Here is an 18,563-nt window from a genome sequence, read left to right as displayed (position 1 = left end):
TAAAATATTATTCCTTGCTGGCGCACACTCTCATGCGCACACATGCCAAAATATGTCTGTGGTATCTTCTTGGTCCTTAATAGAAATCCTGACTCCTAACTGCAGCACAGTGGCATACCTAGGGAGACTGGGGAGCAAATGTCCCAGGGCACCACCTCGGGGCAGTGTCATGACCCCCCCACAGCCCCCCTTTTGAAAAAAGTCAGGGCCTTCTGGAGGACCTAAAAATCAGTTCTGACTCCTGGTGGGGGGTGGGGCAGGATGGAGGCAGCATTTTGTGGTCATGGCCCCAGGCATCACAGGGGCCAGGATTGCAACTGCAGAAAATATGAACATTATGAAATTCATATGGGCTTACATAGTTGGAGATATATTTCATGAGGAATGAGGGGGGATTCACATGAAACCAGGCCCTCTCCCTCTACCTCCCCCATTTCCTTTTTTTGCTTTAACAAAAGATGGAGTGCCATTAAAATTACTTCTTTATTCATTTGCTTTACTTCTTAAATTTACTTCTTTGTTAGTTTTGGGATGAATATTCACCCGTTTAGGAAGGAAGGAAGGAAGGAGCCATGAACTATTTGAAACTGGGGCTGTCACTTGTGTATGCACTCTGTATGAGTGCAGGTCCCAGAATGTATGTCTGAGAAACTAGACATCGGCATGAGCTGATCTCTGGTTGGTGCCAGGGTGCTAAAGCCCAATGAGAGGACAGTTGCTTCTGTCTCCCTCGGGGTAGGTCGACTAAAATGAGGAGGAGCTCCATAGTCAGGATCTGCTGCAAGATGTAAGTGAAATGAATGATAAAGTCAAGAAAGGGTGCAATCCTAAAAGCACTCTAGGCTGACACAAGTCCCTTGTGCCTGCCCAGGAAGGTTGCAAAAGTGCCATAAAGCACGAGAAGGGGGCAGTAGGGAGGCATTATGGGGTGGGGGAGGGTGGGTGGAGAGCGGTCCTGAGGCAGGAAAGTGGGGAGCGGGAGGCGGGGCTGGGACCCAGCTGTTATGCTGGAGCCAATCCCGTCCCTAGAGCAGTGCGGAACAGCTTGAAGCCATTCTGTTCTTCTCTGACTTGTGCCACGTCTAAAGTGGTGCAATTTTGAGGAGACCCATTGGGGCTATGGTGGTTTACCCATGGGTAAGGGGAAGAGTTTCTTCTTATCTCCAGCTGAGCCACTTCTGGCCCCAACCTTGCTTTGGATACAGCACAGGCATCCTAGTCTGCCAGTTCCAGCACAATTGCTGAAAGTGACCCAATTGATACCAGCAATATTGTCTCGTATGATATGTGGTGGGTGCGAGACCAATATAGATTTCTAGTTGGATTATAATTAAATTAAGAATCAATTTAATGTTACTTTTCGAAAGAGTTCAGCAATTTATTTGTACATAAGAACATAAGAACATAAATGAAATGTACAGTAGACTACAGATAATATGACACCTTTGGGAACAAGATGATCAGATACCTGGGCTATCAGGAGTCCTATTCCACACTGAAGTGCCATTGCTCTAGCTCAGGCAGCTGTAGCTCAAAGCAATCATCCCTCACACTTCCCACAGCCCTCCCATGCCCAGCCTCTGTGGGCACCTCATCTGAGCTGGTGAACTATTGGTGTGTGTCTAGCATGCAGCTCCATTACACATGACAGTGTGTGGCTTTCACACAGCACAATGGGGCCTATGGCAGTGGATCATCAGATGTGCTGTCATAGGTCCTTCATATATTATTTATCACTTTCTCCTAATCAGCTGCTCCTTGCTGTTCAGTTCTGGCCTCAAAATAATTATGTAGCATTTGGGAAGAAAGATAAAACCCAATAACCCCGCACTGGAGGCCAAGATGGAGAAGATCTCCACGACCACAACAGATTTGCCCTTGGTGCTTAGGTAAGAGGGAACAAAAGACAACCAAACACTGCAAAAGACCAGCATGCTGAAAGTGATGAACTTGGCTTCATTGAAACTGTCTGGCAGCTTCCTGGCTAGGAAAGCCACTGTGAAGCTGATAGTAGCCAGAAATCCCAGGTAGCCCAGAACACAACAGAACATGGTGAGTGACCCTTCATTGCATTCCACTATGATTTCTTCAGCCAGAGAATGCATGTCCAAATCTGGGAATGGGGGAGCGGTAGCTAGCCACACAGTACAAAGACTTGCTTGAATCAGGGCGCAGGTAAGAACTATGGAGCTGGTCAGTCGTCTCCCCACCCATTTCCGCATCCTGGACCCTGGCTTGGTGGCCATGAAAGCCAGAACCACAGTGATGGTTTTGGCCAAGACACAAGAAACAGCCACTGAGAAGATGATGCCAAAAGATGTTTGGCGAAAATAGCAGGTCATTGTCTGTGGTCGACCAACAAATAGCAAAGAGCAGAGGAAACAAAGCATTAAGGAGAGAAGGAGAAAGTAGGTGAGGTCCCGATTGTTGGCTTTGACAATCGGAGTATTCTTGTTCTTGATGAAGATAATCAGCACCAAAGATGTAACCAGAGAAAAAGAGAGAGCCAAGGAAACCAATATTATTCCCAACATTTCTGAGAAGGAGAGGAAGTTGATTCTCTTGGGCAGGCATTGATCTTTGTTCTTGTTTGGGAATTGATCTGCTGAGCATTTGACACAATCGTCCATGTCTGAAAAATACAACAGATTGTATGTTGATTTCAGTGTTCTTGCGTCTACCACCCTGTATTCCATGAAATTATAATACCCATCTCCAATCTTGGAAATATTTAAATACTCAAACCATTGTATTTTATAAGGAAATACTAAAGATAAGTCAAAACAATTGAAATCTTCAACATTAAAACAGTGGTGTAGTCACCGATTAACCTATCAATGACCATCTTTTAATCTTGCTAATGATAGCCTCTCTCCACCAACCAAGTTCTCAGTCAGAGTAAGAGAAGAGACACCTGCTTAAAATGAGGAGCTCAGTTCTCCCTTCATAGCAATGGGAAAATCTGATTGGCCATTTCAATAGAACTGGATAGAGTAGTGTCTCTTTGACCTCACTGCCCTGTCCTGAGATCTCCTCATTGGCCAGAGTGAAACAGAACATACCCAGCTTGATGGGAGGCTGCAGTTGTCTCCTGTTGCCATGGGCTCATTGCATTAAATGCTGCCTCCATAGGAGGACAATTCGCCTTATGACCTGTCCCGCAGTCTCCCCCTCATAAAATACCTCAATAGGACTTATGTCTCCTACCCTTCTGGTGTGAAATCTTCCCATCCGCACATGGAACACAATCATAGCAACAAAATGGCTGACCTTCCTTGGTTTTTTTGCAGAAGCCTGGGTGGCAGTTGTCATTGCACTTAGCAAGGGGCATCACCTAATTGAGAAGAGAGGAGAAATTATGTCCTTCATACCCCAAGAACAAAGTTCTTTGGAGAGTAAATACTAAATTTCCTTCTCATGGACAAGACGGTAGGGTGATTCATGTAAATGATGGAGAGATCAGAACTTGGATGGTTTTGGACTGTCAACACTGGGAAGGGGTTACTCTGTCTTCCCACAGACCACTATGTTGTTATGCAGTTCAGAAATGAAAGCAATACGGGAATATGGTGGTGGAGAGGTAAAAGTTTACATTTCTACCTTAGTTATGGTGACAAAATAACCTGAGCAAGTTCTGAGCGATAACACAGACCAAGACATATTTTGCTGTCCTAAGTTATACATATTCCTAGGTATATTTGGGGTATATTTGAAGTGCTGATTCAAAAAAGGGCATCAGTTTTACCCTGTCATGTTTAGTTTTGGAGATATGGCATAGCCTCACTAGTGAATGGTTCAAGCATCGTACTCATGAGGAAATCATGGCACCCAAAATCCATATAAAACCACAGTAAATTTTGTGGAAAAATGTTTTTCTGACCCTCAAACTCACAGGCCTATGTAATGGTTCTCCATCAACAGGACAAGATCTCCAAATGAGAGTTTGGGCCCAATCCTATCCATATCATAGTTGAAACCTACCTGGTTGAACATGTTGTGCCATTTGATGGCCTCAGCATTAATGCTGAACTCCTTGCCTTCTAGAGCCTGTGGGTCCATCCATCCTAATTTCACTTTTAAGAAGCTTTGGTTGGGGAAAGTAATCCAGTTGATGATATCAAACCCAGCAGCCAATTCACCCTTCTCATTAAAGTAGACCATGTCCCCAGCAGTATTGTTAAATATGATGCTTCTCAGGAAAGTGTGAAGCTAGATTGGAAGATGAAAGCACAATAAAAAGGAGATAGGGAGTTCAGCATCAATTAATCCTCAATTCTAATATTTACACTGTTGTTTTATCTGGTTTTCTGTCCCAAGAGGAAAAAAAAAAAACAAATTCTGTCCCAAGAGGGGAAATAAAACAGGCAGAGGCAGACCTCGCCACGCCCAGGGCAAAGGTTTGCGATGGCACCCCTCCTGTGGGCTGTGGCCACCCCCCCATATACTAAACGTTCCCCCCCCCCACTCACCTGAGGCTCATGGAGTCTTGCACAACCTCTGCCCATGTCAGGGAACCTCAGAGAGGCTTCCTTGAGGCTATAAAGTGTGCTTCCGGGAAACCAGAAGCACAGTTTCCGCTCCCATCGGGAGCCTCAAAGAAGCTTCTGCAGGGTCCTAGTGGCTTGTGCCCAGGGCTTTTGCCCCATCGGACCAAATGGCAGGTCCACAACTCAAAGCATAGTATGCAAGAGTTCATAAAATAGATGCCTGTCAAAAAGTTAATACTCCTAGAAGATCTCCATTCCTTAAGCAAGCCCATGGGGCTTTTCAAACAGCAGTGTGAGTTCTTTGACCAGTGATGGTTCAAAGACTGCACCACAGCTGGGGTAGTCTGAACTGCTGCCACAGGGCAGCAGCAGTTCCAAACTCATGTTGCCGTGGACCCTGACCTCCAATGCTCACAGCAAGTTGGCAGTGGGGTGTGTGGCATGTGTGGGAATGGGGAAGGAAGGGAGAATTCAGGGCAGAGAGGGGGAAGGCAGGGATGGATCTTGGAAGGGATCCTGGAACCTGGTGGTAGCAACTTGTACCAGGATCCTATTCTCTTTCTCATGCCCAATCCCCACTTTCTTACCAATTATTAACACCAGCTATGCAGCTGGCATATGTAGACCCCTACGTCATCAGGAGGCATATGGAGAGTTCCTCTCCCAGGCCTTCTGAACACCCTCTCACCACAGAATAAAGCAAACACCTCCTTGGCACGACTGTGTACCATAAAACAGCAGAGGATAGAACTGGGCTGTTATTTACATATCATACTTTGTCATGCCACTTAAATCACTGGTCTTTCATTTTCTCATTTATGTCTCAGCCAATAGAAACCAACATAACCTAGAATTAAAACCAACTTGCTCCAATTGTATTAGCTACCAACTGAACTCAATTTAAGGTTCTCAGGTTGAGCATTATCACTGACACAGGTCCAAATTGACCATTGTGGCTGCTGGAACTTACCCAGAGGCATGGAGAAAAATCTTTCCTTACCTTGTGGAGACTTCCAGCAGCCAAAACTCACCCGAATTATGTGGCATTGCTGCACAGGAGTTTAGTTAGGATTGGCCTGCCCATTAAGACTGAGCTGTGAATAGTTGGTATAATCCTCTCGTCAAATGCTAACATTCAATAGATGAGAAGATGATTGTTCTTGATGTGAAATAGTACCTGCCAAGGTTGCACATTCAGATGATCTGGTCTTCCTCTCTCAGTCCTGCCACTGAGTTTTAGCTTGGATGGGTGCATCTTGTGAACAGCATGAACTATGGCATAGATGGCATTGTAGATGCTGTAACTTTGCCCCATTATGCTTGCCTCAAAAAGAGTGGTGGGAAGGTTCTCTAGTCTCTCTTGCCCTGTACATAGATCAGTGGTGTCTTCAGGTTTGTCAGAATCAGAAAATAAACAGTTGAATGCCTGTTCCCAGAAGACCTTGAGGAAGCCATCTCCTTTTGGAGACTGAGGATGTAAGCTCTGAAGGAACTGTGCAAACCCCAGAACCTCATTGGAGTGAACAGCAAAAGACAAGGCACCATCAAATATTTGTATATCATTATTCCTGTACAGCGAATCTGTTGCAAGAAACCACTGAGCAGTCATGATCCACACTTTACCAGTCAAAACCTTGGTATCTTCAAATAAGGAATGCAGATATATCAAATTCATCAGAAACACTGTGGTCTGATGACTTGCATTTACAATATTTACTTTGACATTGGAGCTCATGATTTTAATAGCCTGTGCACGGAGGGAGTCAATTGAACTCAATGTGTCTATAGCTTGGGATACAGTGGATGTTTTTTCACTGAAGGCTGAACAGATGCCATTCTGGGCAAGCATGGAAGTCAACGTCTGCAAGAAATTTTCCCCGTTATTGTCATCTGCTGTTATGAGGCCAACCCAGGTCCATAGGAAATAGAGAAGTAAATGCACAATCCCCCTGTATTGATGTTCTTCGTTGGGGACCATCCGGTAGAAGGAAGGGAACTGGGTTTTAACATCCATCACTGGAGCTAATATACAATATGCAATCTAAACAAACAAAATAATGTAATAATAAGACAGATCACATTAATGATGAATGAGACCATTCTCTTCCAAATATCTGCTGCTGTGAAATTCATGAGGTTTAAGGGAAATAAAAGAACTGGAGATAAGGTTCACAATGCTTTTTGTACATATGTAGAAAACCTTTTTGTAGAATTATACCACTTATAACAAAATCTTACACTTTTTTTTTACCCAGTCAGATATTTTATTCAATCAAATCAGAGTGATTATGCTTCACATACCCACAAAGTAGAAGGAAATACAAAAATATTTTTCTTATTTGAACATATCTTTCACTTTAGTGTTCTTTGCATATTTCTCCTTTCTGCTTACACTCCTTACCAGAAAAAAACAGAAGTGATTAAAAAAAGAAAGAAAGGGAGGCAGGAGGATATTCTGAAAGGATAAGCATTAGTTTAAGTGGGAAAGCTTCATAGTCCACACTGTCATACTACCTGTGGGAACTTGTAGATTCCTAAGACAGTAGCCATGTGACGGGAGATCTCAGAATCTAGTCCTCCAATGACAGCTACTATATTCTTCTGCTGGTTACATTTGAAGTTGGGGACTGTGTGTTTCCGGGTGGAAAGAAGATTCAGGGTGTTCTGATAAGTCATTCTTTCATTGAGGTAACTGTTATAAATTTGGAAACCCAGGCTGACATTGGGCAAGATCTCAGGGTTGTCATTGATCTCCTTGACAGCATATACCAAGGACAGGACATGCTGGTAGCTTTTTGGCTTTCCACTAAAAGAAGAATTGAACAATGTGTAAGACAAATATTGAATTCTGCATGGAGGAGTTAATTGAGAGCACAACATAGTGTTCTGAAGGTGGACCTATCTTCACACTTATAGAAAATGGGAAACACAGAATGACATAAATAATTGATGGCTGTGCCATGTTTACTCTCAGTTCCTTTTAGACAGATCTACATAGTAAGGAACATGGAGTTTGAGTGTGCAGGCAATCAGGAAATTCATGGACACAAGTCGGTCTAAACTATTGGCCCAATACTATTCCTCTTTGAGACCAGTGTAGTGTGAGGTTCACCAGCACAATGAGAGCTTTGCTGGCATGTCGGACACACTATCAGCGTGTGCCATACTGCTGTTGGTGCAGCAGTCAAAAGCAGTGCAGGAACACAGACTGGGTTATGCTGGCAGAGGAGAAGATCAGGGTGGGTATGAGATTGGGCTGTGGTGGGTAGTGGGGCAAATTGGGGAGGTATGGGGTGGGTGGTAGAGCTGGTGGCCACCGTATCATGAATCCCCATCCCAGAGCTGACATAGATTTGAGGCGTTCTATGGGATTCCTTGCAGCTTATTTTAAGATAAGGTGGGTATTTCACCTCATCTCTTTATCAACTGGCCTGGCCCACAAAAATCCCATAGGATGCAGTAGCCAGTGTTCAGGCAGACGTGCATGCTCTGTGTCAGCTGGACTGGATTGTAAGTGTAAGTCACTCCCATTAATATTCATAAGAGCCCGTTCATATCCAACTTTCCAGTGCTGATGCAGCCATGCCAACAGGGCTGTGCTTCGTTCTCAGGGGAGGCAGACATGGGGGCCTCCTCAAGGTAAGGCAACATTTTTATCACCAGTTTGTGTTCCTTTTCTGGCCTAGTGAATGTCAAGTAGGAAAGAAAACAGTTTCCTTACATAAATTCATTCACAGTCATCGTGTTTGGGTTTTGGGTGAAAGAGAGCTCATCGAATATGCAGCCAAACAGAGTCACAATCGCTCCAATGGATAAGTCTCCTGCCTTATAATACTCATGAGGCATTTGGAAGGGATCGATCCTGGCACACAGAGTTTTCTTGCCTTCAGTTTGAGGAAGCCACAGAAGGAGCAACAGGAGTGGGAACATCCCTGAAATCCTGTAGCTAATTTGGATTCAGATGACACAAACTCTCTCTCCTTCAGCATCAGTCATTCCTTCAATCTCTGAATTATCTGGATGCAGGGAAAAGGACTTGGTTCAGACTGTTGCAGTTCCACCTGCCTGGAGTTCCTCAACTCATATCTGAATGTTGCAGGGACACCTTATATCATATGTCAGGTTCCGCTATTCATCCTGACTGTTGCCTCATACACTCCAAGTGTAGAAGGAAGGGAACTGAGTTTTAACATCCATCACTGGAGCTAAAACACAATATGCAATCTAAACAAGCAAAAAATAGTAGAAATGGATCACATTAATGCTGAATGAGCATGTTTCCTTACAAATATTGACAGTTGTGAAATTCTTGAGGTTAAAGAACAAAAGAATTTGAAAAAAAGTGTTCACAATGTTTTGATATTCAGAAAACTACTTTGTAGCTTTACACTATCAATTGATAAAAATTTTACCTACCCAGCATGCATGATACCTGCCAAAGTGACCAAGAACAAGCATTGCAACTGGAATTAAATAAGGATCCCCAACCAACCCACAGCAAGTCTGGGGCAGGCAAAAAAGATGCTAACACAATGCCATCCTGCTAACAGTAAAAAAATTCCTGCCTGGCCCCTAAGAGAAATAGTTATTTTGTACAAATGCACAAACATATAAAAGAAACCCAAGAGACATTATCTTCTATTTGAAACTGACATTTATACTCCATAGGTAGAAGCAGTCTAAAGTGATTTTATTTTGGGGGGACCATAGGATTTCTAAATCAGTATTTTCTCTATTGCTGATTGGGTAAAATGACAGGGAGTTGAACCTTGCTTGGAAAGGTGTCCCCGTAGTATGGAGAAGAAGTGCATTGAAGGCTACAGGAAGAGAAGAAAGTAGGATGGAAATGATGGAAACAAAACAAAAGAAAACGTGGACTTCTGTGATGTGATAGGAAAACAAGTAGGAATACAGAATGGGCAAGAGAAGGTAAACCAAATGGTGCAATTGCTCTATAATCATGCAATAGGTGATTCATATACAATATTTAATAGCCTTGGATGATTGCTATTAAAACAAGACATCTGCACAATGTTTTCTGAAAATGCCACTGCTTCCGGCCCAAATCCTAACCAACTTTCCAGCACTGACACAGCTGTGCCAATGGGGCATGTGCTGCATCCTGCAGTTGGGTGGCAGTCATGGAGGCCACCTCAAGCTAAAGGGAATGTTGGTTCCCATACTTTGGAGCTGCATTGCCGTTATCTCAGTGCTGGAAAGCTGGTTAGGATTGTGCCCTCTGTCACATACCTATAGAATCACCTCCTTCTGTTCCTATTTGAGCATAGTGAATGTCAAGGAAGAAAGAATTCTATTTCCTTACATAAATTCATTCACAGTCACGTTGTCTGGGTTGGCAGTAAAAGGTACTTCATCAAATAAGCAGCCAAACAGAGTAATAATTGCTCCAATGATTAGGTCTCCTGCTTTGTAATACTCATAGGGCAGCTGGAAGGGATCGATCCTGGTGCACATATTACTGTGTGGCTTGCCTTCAGTTTGAGGTAGCCACAGAAAGAGCAACAGAAGCATCACTGACATTTTGGGGCTAATCTTGATTTAGAGAACCCAAACATCAGCTGTGCCATCCATCTCTGGGAATGATGTGGATGAAGGGAAAATGACTCATCAGAGTCACCTTATGCATGTCACTGGGTAAAGCTGGGCTCTTTTTTCTTTCGCCTCAGAAATGTTGTGTTGGGTTTGGCCAAAGGAAGGACAAATCCTAACATTTAGAGGTGATTATGGGTATCAAGTCAAGTCCCTGGAGTACTGCGCTGTTCATGGCCACACTTGAAGCAGAATGGAAATAAAAACAAGTTCATCAGACCTCATCAAAACATACTGGAGAAGCAGATGTGACATGTCTAATCAAGACAACCCATAGAGAAAATGGCAAGAGTATAGTAAGATGATAGAATTGAGATAAGGAAGATAAGGAAATAACCTAAATATTTGGGTTAAAAGTGGCCCTTATGTCATTTCTCCCCTCCCCCCTTATTGTAGGCCAAAAGACCCAAGTAGTCCTCAATGGGGCAAAGCAACAATAACAATCAAACCAAGATTTATTTATTATCTTTTGTCAGGTTCTGCTATTCATCCTGACTGTTGCCTCAAACATTCCAAGTGGGATTTGGCAAAGTGAAGGATGAATTTGAGGAACTGGAGTTAATTACGTGGTTCTAAATCATGTCCCTGGAGTATTGTGATGCTCGAGGTACCACTTGAAGTGGAATGGGGATGAAAACATGTTTGTTCGGTCTCAACATGGTCCAGCAGCAGCGATATCTCTGGCACAAGCCGGAATTGACTTCTGATCCATGAAGTTGAATTAGGCACAAGAAAGGGGAGAGGATTTGTCAGGTTCCGGTGCTGGTGCGGATGAACGTGTCCCCTTGCCAGACCCAATCTGCCTCCTTCCCCATTCCGTCTCCTTGCGTTTCTGCCCCCTCCCCACCTTACTGCATCCTCTGCACTGTCTCAACTGTGGCAGTGGTCGTCCCTGGTCTGTTGTTGCAGCTTCAGGCAGTGGCCAGGCCACATCCGAGTCACTTTTGTTTATGCCACTGAAACACTTATTCCAGTCACATAAAGACCCTTTAGGATGGGTGTGATGTCCATGGCGGGTGGAGACCCTGCCCGTTGGTGTGCGACCGAGCGCAGGGGGCTTACCCTGTCCATGAGAGTTGGTCGTCGTCGTAAAAACGGACGGGAGGCAGACACAGCTGTTTTGCACAGACGGTTTACTTGCGTCAACCGCTTGACATTCATGGGGCCTGTTACGGCACAGGCCCCTTTGCTTTACACAGACTTGTGCTGTCGGCGCACGATAGGCTCATTCCCCGTTCCTCCCTGACGCCTTGAGCATTCGGGCAGAGCTTTCCGGCTGGTGCCTGTTGGCCAGGGGTATGGGTTCGCAATGGCCACCGTGCTGTTGTCCGGGGGCAGCTTAGCTGTCCTCGGGAGGGCCCCAGGTACCTCCGGGCTTGCCCCCCGATCAGCCCGCCTCCAGTGGAGGTAGTTGGCTCCAAGTCCTTGGGTCTGTACCTTCGCTTCTCCTGATGTCACACCCGGGGCCCTGGGCGAGTCTAGGATCCGGGAGCTCCCAGCCCCTGACCCCTCTCTCCATGGCTGAGGTAAGCGAAGTTCCCTTCGGGGCCTGGATCGTCTGAATAAGGCCGGGGATGCTACCCCCTCTGGCCTTCCCATGGACCCTGCTCCCACCTGGAGAGGAGTGACCTCTCCCTAGGCTGCCCAGCCTCCTTATGAGGCCAGTCTCTGGCTGGGCCAGCCCCACCCCTTCTGGCCACCTGGCTGCTTGCTGCTCCAAGGAGGCACTAGGCCCTACTCCCAGGGAGGTGTCCTGCCTGGGACCCCAGTCCTGATGGTGCTTAGGTCTTACTCCCAAGGAGGCCCCTACTCCTGAGGAGTTCCTGGCCACCTGGGCTGGGCCCGGGTGATAATGGGCCAAAAGTTATCAACAGCATATTGAGAGTTAAGCCTAAAGCAGGAGATAGGTCTTTCACGAAGTCCACCTTATGTTATGAATATTTATCATAAAGCAGCAGAACAGGGAACAGAAGCAGGACTCCCTCTGAGCTTGAAAAAGGCTACAGCAGACTGAAGAAGAGTCCATAGCCTCCCCCATGCCCCCACCTGCTTCTCCGCTGACTGGCAGTCTGCATGACCACTGAGCAGCAGAACTCCGGTGTCCAACGCTGGCCAGCGATGGGTTAGCACCAGTGCTCCACCAGCCCTGGGGCCCGCAAACTTGCTTTATGGCATGTTTGCAACAGTGCTCGCCGGCGGTGAAGTGTATTGGATTGGGCCTGGCATCATTAATCATTGTATTAGAAAGTCATCAATGAAATAGTGGAGGAAGAAAACCCTAAACTGGGAAACATGGATGTGTTTTTGGATACAATTTCAAAACTTTGCTTCAAGGTCAGAATCCCAATGTGAAAAGGTTGGAGTAGGAGTCAACGGAAGTATGAACACTGCAATATTATGCACATTGATTAATAATAAATCATTTTTTCCTTAGATAAAAAAGAACTCTAACAAACCAATCATATAAACACTACGCTATAGCATGCAGCCATATCAAGGGAGTGTGCACTGCATGCTGTGGTGGATGACATGACCAGAAGGCCAATGAGAAGCAAGTAAACACCTACTGGATTCTGGTCATTATGGGCCAATCCCAACTGAATACCCCCTGGAACAATGCAGTCCTGCCCCTGGAGTACATACTGCATCCCGAAGGGGGAGATAATCACGGAGGTCTCCTTGAGATCAAGGAACATTTGTTCCCTTGCCTCAGGGTGAGCCTCCACTGCCATGATGGGTCTATTCTGATCTACACTAGCAATTTTGCTGGTGCAAAACTGAATGGACCTGGGAAGGTACATAAAGGCTGGCAAGAGGGGTAGGATACAGCTCTGACACCAATACTGCTCCCTTCCCAGCCTTGATTCACCCCTCCTCACTCCAGTCTCCACACCGTTTGTCCCCTTTCCACCCTGTTTTAAGGATCACATTACTAGACCCCCCCCCCAAAAAAAAACAAAAAAAAACACTAAGCTTTGGCAGTATCCCTAAAACAAATTGTGCATGCAGAGTGGTAGGGATGGTCAAGGGTCACTATTCAAGCACTTTCCTACTGAAGTTTGTATCTCACACTTCCTGTTGAATCCCACCTGATTGAACATGCTGTGCCATGTGATGGCCTCCTCATTGATGAACAACTCTTTGCCTGGAAGAGCCTGAGGATCCATCCATCCTATTTTCACTTTTACTAAGGTTTGGTTTGGGAAAGTCACCCAGTTGATGACATCAAACCCAGCAACCAATTCACCATTCTCATTAAAGAGGACAGTGTCCCCAGCGCTGTTGTTAAATGAGATGCTCCTCAGGAAAGGGTGAAGCTAGATTGCAAGAAGCAAGGGCACATTTTAGAAAGCATTAAAGTCTGAGCTATGAAGAAGGACGAGCCCAGATAAAGACTTCCCTCTGCCATGAATTCCATCAGGATCCCACCATATCTAACTTTCCAGCACCAATGCAGCTGCAATGCAGTCCCATGTTAAGAGAACAAAAGTTCCCTCATCTTGAGGAGGCCTCCTTGGCTGCCCCCACCAACACAGGATGCAGTGCAAGGCCAATTGGCATGGCTACATCAGTGCTGGAAAACCGGATTGGATTGGGACCTAAATGATACTAGGAAACCTGTACTCACCCCCCAGCTGCGAAATGGGGATAATAACACTGAATGTAGAAGGTTCTTATATGGATTACCTCAGGATAATACATATAATTACTGAGGAATGAAGGCATCTCTGCAAGGAAGTTTATGAAGAGAAGGATTACTATGTGCACATCTAGTGTAATTCTAGTCTACTAGACACTACCGGTTTTCAGGAGGTGCCTCGCGCCCATTTTTCTAGGTCTCTTCTAAGCCTCTGGGAGCTGTGAGGAGGGCTGCACAGGGCTCCCCACACCTCCTGCAGCCTCCAGCATCCCCACTTAGTTACACATAAGTTGAAAGCGCTCCCCCTTGCCCCCTTTAGTGATGCGATCCTGGGAATCACATTGTTGCCTCTCCCCTTCTCCCGCCCCTTAAAGGGACGAGAAGCATTACATGGTGGGTTACGACCCACCTGTTTGAGAACCGCTGCGCTAGTGCAATTCAGTCATCATGTCCAAGAAACAGTAAACATGAGAAGATCACTGTTCCAGGTGTGAAATTTTACCTGCCATGCTTGTACATTCAATTGACCATGTCTTCCTCTACCAATCTTTGCAGTGAGTTTTGTCTTCGACGTGTACGTCTTATGCAAAGCATGTGCTATGGCATAGATAGCATTGTAGATGCTGTAGCTCTGACCCAACATGCTCATTTCAAAAAGAGTTGATGGGATACTTTCCAGCTTCTCTTGCCCAGTGCAGATATTCAAGCCCTCTTTGTCTTCACTGGAATATGGAAATAAGCAATTGAAAGCCTGTTTCCAGAAGATCCTGAGGAAGCCGTCTCCTTCAGGAGAGTCAGGATGTAAAGCCTGGAGGAACTGTGCAAAACCCAGAACCTTGTTGGAGTGAATAGCAAAAGACAAGGCGCCATCAAAGATCTGTATATCATAAGTCCTGTACAGTGTGTGCGCAGCAAAATTCCAGTGGGCTGTCATTATCCACACGATACCAACTGAAAACTGTGTAATATCCTCTAATAGAGAATACATATATATCAAACATGTCAAAAATATTATAGTCTGATGACTTGCATTCACAATATGCACTCTGACATTAGAACTCATTATTGAAGTAGCCTTGACCTGGAAGGACCCTAATGAACCAAATGCATCTATTGCTTGAGAGATAACTGGTATCCTTTCACTGAAGGCTGCACAGATGCCATTCTGGGCAAGCATGGACATCAGGGTCTGCACAAACTTTTCTCCATTCTCATCATCTGCTGTTATGAGCCCAACCCATGTCCATTGGAAATGCAGAAGTAAATGCACTATCCCTCTGTACTGATGTTCTTCACTGGGGACCATCCGGTAGAAGGAAGGGAACTGGGTTTTAACATTGAGTACTGGAGCTGTTACACAATAAGCAATCTAAGGAAAACAAAACCACAATTACAGCACAATCCCAAGCAGTCTATCAGCTGATGCAAGTTCCTTGCACTGGTGGAGGAGTGTCGCAAATGTGCTGGAAGGCACGTCTGCCATGAGCAGTTGGGAGGCCGTTGCAAGGCTGCACACCGACCTCCCTGCGCTCGGAGGGAGGTTGGACCTCTTTTTCTCCCTGGAGCAAGTCCCGAACCCAGTGAGTTCTTGCTGGCTGATTCAGGTCAGCATGGGGGTCTGTGGCAGGTTGGGGAGGACAAAACTGGGGTGTTCTGGGGCAGGGGATGGCAGGTGGTGGATGGTGGGCCTGTAGGTGGGCCGGGGCCGGGAGGGGGATGGTGCCAGGTTCCAGCACTTAGGCTGGATCCTAACCTCATTCCCTGGAGGCCCAGCCTCGTGCCAGGCTGCTTGGATCAGTGCCACCTCTGCATTACCCAGAGTAAGGGAAATAGATTCCCCTTACCCCAGATTGCACCACAGCCAGCCCCAACACCACACTGGACACAGGGCAGGCCAACTGGCCTGCCTGATCCAGCGCAGGTTACGATCGGGTTGTCAGAAACATATTGCAGCCTTAACAGTAAGTTACAATGATTCCTTTCCAATATCTGCTGCTTTGAGGCACTAGAGAAAATCCTGTGGTTTCTTAAATATGAATTTGAAATAATGTTTCCTGCATAATCCTATACATGTTTATTCAGAAGTAAGGCCTGCTATACTTCCTCCTCCATATACAGTAAGAAAAATATTCTCCTCACTTAGCATATCATTCTTTTCACTGCTACTTGTACATAACTCTTTTTTGCTTATCCTCTTTTCAAGAAAAAAAAAAAAAGATATTAAGGGGCCAATCCTAACCAATTTTCCAGTACCGGTGCAGCTGTGCCAATGGGGCACGCACTGCATCCTGTGATGGGGAGGCAGTAACAGAGGCTTCCTCAAGAGAAGGGAATGTTTGTTCCCTTACCTTGGGGCTGCATTGTGGCTGCACTGGTGCTGGAAAGTTGGATAGGATTGGGCCCTAAGACAGCAATGAAAGTAGTATAAAAGTTCAAATGGAAAAGCTTCACGGCCCACACAGTCATCCTACCTGCGGGATCTTGAAGTTCTCTAAGACAGTAGCCATGTGACGGGAGATTTCAGAGTCGTGCCCCCCAACGACAGCTATCAAATTCTTACGCTTGTCACATCTGAAGTTAGGAATGATCTTATTCCAGGTGGAAAGAAGTTTTAGGGTGTTCTGATAAGTCATTCTTTCACTTGCATAACTGTTGTAAATTTGGAACCCCAGGCTGACATTGGGTAAGATCTCGGGGTTGGCATTGATCTCTTTCACAGCAAATACCAGGGACACAACATGCTGGTAGAACTTTGGTATTCCACTGGAAAAAAAATTAAATTATTTTTCAGGCAGATATTGAGTCAGATATGAAAGAGCTATTTGTAAGCATGGCATTGTGTTTGCTGGATTGAAATGGATGTAATTTCAACAAGATAGAAAACAGAAAATTCATAATTATCATTGTAGTAGTTCAGTGTTCTAAATGTCTAAATACAAGAACATATTTAGTGAAATGTCTAATATAAGAACACAACTCAGGCTGCAATCCTATACACACTTTCCTGGGAGAAGACCTCGCTGAGTATAAAGGAACTTACTTAAGATGAGACATACAAAGGATTGCCAAGTCAGTCTAAACTACGTGTAAGTCATTACCCCATCCCCAGAAAAAAGGGAAGTAAGACACAGGCTTGGATATTAGGGCCACTTTATTACAATATAACAATCAAACTGCAGCAGGGATCAAACTCAACCACTAAGGCTGGGGAAGAGCTCTCAGTTATCCCAATGTAATGAAGGGCATGGCCATCTAAGGTCAAGCCAAGCTCAGGCTATGCCCGAGTGACTTGTCACCGTCAATCCCAATGGGTCAAAACGGCAGGATATCATCAATGCCCCTCAGGTAAACCTAAGGGCAGGGTGACCAGATGTCCTCTTTCTCCAGGACATGTCCCCTCTTTTGGCCTTGTATGCTGGAAAATAACTTAAATGTCTTCCTTTTCCCTGTGAGTGGGCCACTGCCCTGCAGGCAGTGCATAGGCTTCTTGTAATTAATAAATCATATGTAATAAATTCTATGTCAAATACTTTTAAATTTATCATCAAATAATATAGTATTTAAACTAGCCACATGAAATCAATATACACGTGTTTTCAGCTTTTATTTTGTCGTGTCCTACATTTTTCTTGGATGTCCTACATTTTGGGGTTCCTTGTTCTCTTCTGTGGTTATGACATCTGGTCACCCTGCCCAAGGGAATTCCGGTGGCACGTGTATTAGCACGCCACCGGCGTTTACCCTGCCCGCCCACGAGACACAGGAAGGGCCAGCCTCGCAGCCGATTGGCTGGGGGCTAATTGGTCTGGGGCCACGTGCAGGCTGCTCAGAGAAGCCCGCGCAGTCGGGACCAGGCAGCGGTCAAGGGAGGATCCCTGCTTGCTGCTCCCCAACTGAAGGCCATGTGGGGTGGCCTCCGAGCTCAACCGTCTCTGCAGTGGGAGCCTTGCCTGCCCACCTGCCCTTCAAGGGTTCCACCGGAGGGCAGTGAGCAGTGTCAGGCAGTTGTGCCCGGCAGAGGCTGCTTAGTGTGGCTTGGGGGTTCCCCCCCCCGCTTGCTTTCAAGCAGGGGTGACTCTTCACTCCCCTTGGCTGTGAGCCGGTGGGGTTGGTGTGCTTCGTGGGTGGCGAGCGGGACTGAGCGCCTCGCTCGCAGGCTCAGCGGCTGCTGAGCTGTGGCTATCAGCGGAGCCAGGCTGGTGCCGCCTCCAGTGTCCTGCCCCACCCCGCCAAGTCTGGCAACCGGCTGAGGAGGGGCCATGCATGAGCCCGACCTGAGCCTCCCGCTGAGTGGTTAGGGTGGCGTCGGGGTTTGGGGGTTGGCGCTTCTGTGGGTGGTGAGAGCGGGACCTGAGGTCCTTGCCTTCGGGCTCGCTGGCTGCTGGGCTTCAGCTACCAGTGGAGCCAGGCTGGTGCTGCTTGCGCCCGCCTTCTCCCCCACCCCTTCTGTCGCCTTTTGGGGCACGCTGATAAGCGCTGCGGCGACCAGCTGTGCCTGGCGAGGGGCCAGGCATGCCTGAGCCCAACCTAAGCCTCCCGCTGGCTTGCGGGGGCTGTGTGGGCGTGAGACCCATCCTCCCGCTGGCCGGAGGGGCGAGCCTGCTGCTTGCAGCTGCGCCTCGGTTGGGGGCAGCTGGAGTGTACTGCCTGAGCTCCCCCCTGGCTGGGTTGGACTGTGGGCCCGTGTGTGTGCGTGGCTCCCGCTTGCCCTCCTGCCCCACGCTTGTTTTCCTGCCTCCCACGTTAGTGGAGAGTGAATGGCAGGCAGTGTTTGCTGCTGGCTGAAGCTGTGCGGGCTGTTTGGAGTTGAGCAGTCCTAGCTACGC

General features: G+C 46.5%; 1 protein-coding gene across 1 annotated transcript in view; it reads right to left on the bottom strand.

Moving 5' to 3' along the window:
• Positions 1 to 1,733: 1,733 nt before the first annotated feature.
• The window catches only part of LOC136653259 (vomeronasal type-2 receptor 26-like), a 34,910-nt gene continuing 18,080 nt past the window's right edge, over positions 1,734 to 18,563 (bottom strand). The window contains exons 4-13 of the mRNA XM_066630167.1: positions 18,101 to 18,232; positions 17,814 to 17,983; positions 16,209 to 16,500; positions 15,021 to 15,106; positions 14,281 to 14,459; positions 11,293 to 11,440; positions 7,002 to 7,293; positions 3,982 to 4,209; positions 3,208 to 3,334; positions 1,734 to 2,632 (exon numbers count right to left, since the gene is read on the bottom strand). Coding sequence (XP_066486264.1) covers positions 1,734 to 2,632; positions 3,208 to 3,334; positions 3,982 to 4,209; positions 7,002 to 7,293; positions 11,293 to 11,440; positions 14,281 to 14,459; positions 15,021 to 15,106; positions 16,209 to 16,500; positions 17,814 to 17,983; positions 18,101 to 18,232 — 2,553 coding nt within the window. The remainder of the gene's footprint in view (positions 2,633 to 3,207; positions 3,335 to 3,981; positions 4,210 to 7,001; positions 7,294 to 11,292; positions 11,441 to 14,280; positions 14,460 to 15,020; positions 15,107 to 16,208; positions 16,501 to 17,813; positions 17,984 to 18,100; positions 18,233 to 18,563) is intronic.

The sequence above is a fragment of the Tiliqua scincoides genome, chromosome 5 (assembly GCF_035046505.1).
Source record: "Tiliqua scincoides isolate rTilSci1 chromosome 5, rTilSci1.hap2, whole genome shotgun sequence".
Classification (NCBI taxonomy): Eukaryota; Metazoa; Chordata; class Lepidosauria; order Squamata; family Scincidae; genus Tiliqua; species Tiliqua scincoides.
This window is presented reverse-complemented; position numbering and strand designations above follow the sequence as displayed.